At 49.7% G+C, this 4,832-nt stretch overlaps 1 protein-coding gene across 1 annotated transcript in view; it reads right to left on the minus strand.

Annotated features, from left to right (window-relative positions):
• LOC107115056 (erythroblast NAD(P)(+)--arginine ADP-ribosyltransferase-like) overlaps nucleotides 1-4,485 on the minus strand; it is a gene marked incomplete at its 5' end in the record, with an annotated part of 8,952 nt that extends 4,467 nt beyond the window's left edge. Inside the window, 2 exons of the mRNA XM_015416659.1 lie at nucleotides 753-1,467; nucleotides 4,408-4,485. Coding sequence (XP_015272145.1) covers nucleotides 753-1,467; nucleotides 4,408-4,485 — 793 coding nt within the window. The remainder of the gene's footprint in view (nucleotides 1-752; nucleotides 1,468-4,407) is intronic.
• Between the last annotated feature and the right edge of the window lie 347 nt (nucleotides 4,486-4,832).

Below are 4,832 nucleotides of genomic sequence, written 5' to 3' on the forward strand. Positions count from 1 at the left end.
TACAAGCATGGACGGCTTCAAGAGGGAACTGGATAAACATATGGAGCAGAGGTCCATCAGTGGCTATTAGCCACAAGGTATAGATAGGGGCTCTGGGGCAAGTGATGCTCTGTCTTCTTGGTGCTTTGGGGGGGGGGGCAACAGTGGGAGGACCTCTGGTGTCCTGGCCCCACTGCTGGACCTCCTGATGGCACCTGTTACTTTTTGCCACTGTGTGACACAGAGTGCTGGACTGGATGGGCCATTGGCCTGATCCAACACTGGCTCCTCTTATGCTCTTATGTCTGGTGCAGTGATGTTCTGTCTCCTTGGTGCTTGGGGGGGCAAGAGTGGGAGGGCTTCTGGCCCTGCTGGTGGACCTCCTGATGGCCCCTGGGTTTTGGCCACTGTGTGACACAGAGTGTTGCAATAGGTCCTCATCTGCAGATCTGGACAGGGGGAGTAGGAGGTGAATGGTGCCTCAGATGGAGGTCTGACTCTAGCTGTTGTGGGACCATCAGGTCTAATCTTCTCCAGACTCGGGACTCGGGTGCCCTTGTGGTTGGTGGTGGAAAGGGCTGCTAAGTCACAGCTGACTCATGGTGCGGCTTTCAAGGCCAGAGACATTCAGAGGTGGTGTGCCACTGCCTGCCTCCATGGCACAACCCTGGTATTCCCTGGAGGTCTCCCACCCAAATACTAGCCAGGGCTTCCAAGATCTGACAAGATGGGGTTAGCCTGGGCTATCCAGGTCAAGGAGCTGTTGTGGTTACCTTTGGCGTATACACAGTTGTACTTGCTGAACTTTCCAACAGAGGTGAGACTGATGCGGATTTTACCAGATGGTGTCTTAACAAAATCTTCAACCCGGAACAATTCGTAGGGGGGGATCAGAACTTCCTCCTCGCCTGGGTAGATGGAGAACTCCTTGATGTAGGTCCCATGGCAGGTCTTAATGGTGAAGAAAGTGTCATCCCCGAATCCCGTGGCAATATATTTGTTCAGCGATGAGGAAGCAAAGCATCCAAATCGGACCTCCTTGGAGCGTTCTGTGATGAATCGGATGCCATTGACCCCACGATACGTTGTATAGCACTCGCCGTTAGAGTTGGTCCATAGGACTTGAAGGGCCCTGGTCAAGAGATAGTGGAAGGACTTTAACTTGAAGTCCTTGAGGTAATAGTCTTTACTCTTTCCTGCTTTCCGGAGAGCATCATTTAAATCCCTGAATAAGGAGCCCTTGCTTTCTGTGTAGGCCACGACTGCGATGCCGTACTCTCGCTTGAGGCCTGCGGGCTTCTGCTCGTTCCACTCGGCGGTCGCACGATCCCAGATGTTGGCATAGGTCTTGTTGGCAAACTCAGTGCGCTGGAGCTCTCCCACTTTATCCTCCATCTCGTCCACGCAGCCGTTGTACTGGTCGTCAAAAGATGATGTAGCCATATCAAGTGTCGAGTCTTGCATCCGTGTAGAGACGACGCTGAAGCCCTGGGTCAGACAGGGATACAAGGGCAAATGGAAGGGTTAAAGGAAGGCTGGGGGTGGGGTGGCACGGTTGGGACCCAGAATGACTGTATGGGTTTGGCAAGGTGGACCTGGGCTTATGTCAAGGCCTGGAAGTTTCCCACTTTGGCAGGAGACCTCCTGCCCCCCTCCGACCTTTCCCGACATTTTATTATGGTATTTGATATTTCCTCTACACCTTCTTTGTGATATGTATTTGTGTAATTTGTCTTATAGCAAAATGATGAAGAAGAGAATTTACTTCTGAAGAAGTCTAGCGAAACGAAGACTAAAGCCGGAAGCTTTGTTAATGTATTAATATATTGTAATTCTCTTAAATATATTTTGAACTGTTTATAAATATTGAGATTCTTATGTATGAACTTATGGGTGGATTTCTATGAATTAAGCACTTTTGAAAATTATTCACAATTTGTATAAAATTTCAATATACTATTTATTGTATTGTATACAAAACGTTTCCCTGGTTGTTTCTATAATTCTGACTACTTTCAACTGGGAGGTCTCTTATATATCTACTTGTACCTCTGAGGATGCCAGTCACAGCTGCTGGCGAAACGTCAGGTCCTACAATGCCAAGACCACGGCCAGACAGCCTGGAAAATCTACAACAGCTAACGAACTCCGGCCGTGAAAGCCTTCGGCAACATATTCATCATATTAGATTCCCAAAAAATCAAGTGAGTGCAGATGCATTTTTTTGGCCATCTGGAATCGATGTCGGTCTTTTCATCTTCCACTCAATACGAGGAGGCCATGGGCAGATGGGGCCTGCAGCTGTCAAACAAAAGGGATGGCAATAATTGTAAAAAAAATTCCTCCCTTTTCCCCCCCCCCCCCCGTTTTGGGGATAGTTTGTTATTTTTTAAAAAAGTAGGGAAGAGGCATACCAGAGGCATCACCTTCCCATCAGGCTTGCAATTTGCCCACTGACAGCAGGCAATCCCCAGGCCCCCTCAATGACTTGAGAAGCAGGAGAAGGGGAGGGAATAGTTTCAATGGTCACACTCTAGGAACCCGCCCCCAATTCTATCTACCCCAATTAAGGACTATCGAGATTGGAGGGCTCACTACAACGTTGGCAAGAAGGCAGGGCTATTTTGGGGGCAGGAACGCACAGGAACGGAGTTCCGGCTGGCTCCCAAGTTGGCCACGCCCAGCAGGAGCTCATTAGCATAATACGCCACACCCAACAGCAGAAACCCATTAGGATTGGCTACAATTAGGGGGTGTGTGGCCTAACATGCAAAAAGCCCTGGGTTTTGACAACAAACAAGGTAAACAGAATAAGAAGCAAAAGGTGGGTGTGGCTGGATGATCACACTTCTGGTAACATGGGGGTGTGGCCTAATATGCCAATGAGTTGTGCTATCAGAGGTGTGGCTTAATATGCTAATGGGTTTCTGCTGTTGGGTGTGGCCTATTATGCTATAAAAAAAGCCCTGAAATGATGTCACATCCTCCCAACCTCCATCCTACATGATGCTCTAAGAACTTCCCCGGTCTCTGTGGTATTGGGGAAATTTCCAAAGCATCATGGAAGATGCGCCATCATGCCCCTGGGACCTCCACCCTTCGTAGGCATCGCCCTGCAAATATCCGTCATTTGCTGGCTCAGGGCTGGCAACTCTACTTCCCCTCACAGTCACGCGCATTTCTTTTGGCCATCTGTCATGATCTGGGCTGTGCTACCAGAGGCCTACTAGGCCCAGAGAGCCTGGCTAGCAGTAGGTGAGGCTGGGCCTACAACTCCCAGAAGCCCCTGGGAGGTTTTGGAGCCAAGATGGGCCAATAGGAAAAGAGGAGGGCGAGGAGGGCTTGGAATAAAAGACCTGGAGCAGCAGGAAAAGCTGTTCTTTCTTCCAGAGCCAGAAGAGAGGCTGCTGCAGGGGAAAAACCCTCATCCTGAGGAAGGGGTGAGTAGAGTAAGGCCGCTTGAGATAGTGAGCTAGGGAAAGTCAATTTAGACGCGTTAGGGCATCTGATTTCTTTTCTTTTCACCCACTTATTGTTATTATTCTGCACCTTGTTGTTTGACCTCCTATAAAATAAACCTTTTTCTTGTTTCACTCTGCCTGGTCCTCACGCCTGTTATTCGGCCTAAAGGGAGATCTGAAGGTCTTGGGAGGATATTCTTGGCCTTCTCAAGGGAACCTAAATCCAGAGTGGTGGCAGCATCAGGTGACACCCCACCTGATCCATGACACCATCCTAACCACCACGGGGAGACCAACAACATTCTATGATGGGGGGCTGATCAGGCCAGTAAATCTGGAACTCTGCACATGCCCCCTGCCCACACAGCCACTCAAAACATGGGATGTCACCCCTGGAGGTGGCTTTTCAGGTCTGGTCCTCTGGCTGGGGATGGGCACAAACCAGAAAAATGCCGTTCATGTCGGTTCGTGGTTCGTGACGAACCATGAGCTGAACCGAGCCAGGGGGGGTTGTTCGCAAACTGAACCGGTTCACGGTCCGTGGCAGGTTGAAAAGGACTGCAGTCCCTTTCAATGGGGTTTGCAGAAAGCATGAAAAACAACTGAGTGGCGGGGAGCGGGCTGTTTCTTGCCAGTCAGCTGTTTTTTTGGGGAACCGAAAGCAAGGGTTTGAAGGGATTCAGAGTCCCTTTAACCCCCTGCTTTGTGCTCTACCCATGTACTGTCATACACTGCCATGAACTGCTTTAAACTTTTGTGGAAGTACATGACAGTAGACCGGTCATGAACTTCAGTTTGCAAACCATGGACAGGGCAAAATTAGCAAAACATTTTACTTCACAGTTTGATTCATGCCCATTCCCACCCCTGGCCACCTGCCCCAGTCTGCAGTTCCCCACAACAGCACGGATCAAACGCAGTTTCGAGCCCTGACTCCCTCACCCCCTGCTTTTCGTGCCCTTCATACCTGAAGTTCTCCTGAGAAAAATCCCATCAGATAGAGAACCAGGACCATACAGGGAGGCAGCATCTTCGTTCTTTGATCCTGCAAAACATCCCAAAATAAGATCAGACATGAGGCCTAAGACCTGGGATGATGGAGAGAGCTGCAGCCAGTCTGGCTGTGCGTCAAGACACACCAGAGCACAAACGTTTCCCTCCCAAAATCCAAACTACACAATGAATCACGCCTTTTGTTCATTTGGATGTGTAGTTCTGGCTGCAGTATTTTGAGTTCTCTCTGCTTCAAAACCGGGTTTGATTCCTCCACTTGCACCTGCTGGATGACCTTGGGCAAGCCGTAGTTCTGTCAGAGCTGTTCTTGAAAAGAGCCGTTTCTGTGAAGAGCTCTCTCAGCCCTGCCTACCTCACAGGGTGTCTGTTGTGGGGAGG

The sequence above is a fragment of the Gekko japonicus genome, unplaced genomic scaffold (genome assembly GCF_001447785.1).
Source record: "Gekko japonicus isolate JY-2015 unplaced genomic scaffold, Gekko_japonicus_V1.1 scaffold6841, whole genome shotgun sequence".
Taxonomy (NCBI): domain Eukaryota; kingdom Metazoa; phylum Chordata; class Lepidosauria; order Squamata; family Gekkonidae; genus Gekko; species Gekko japonicus.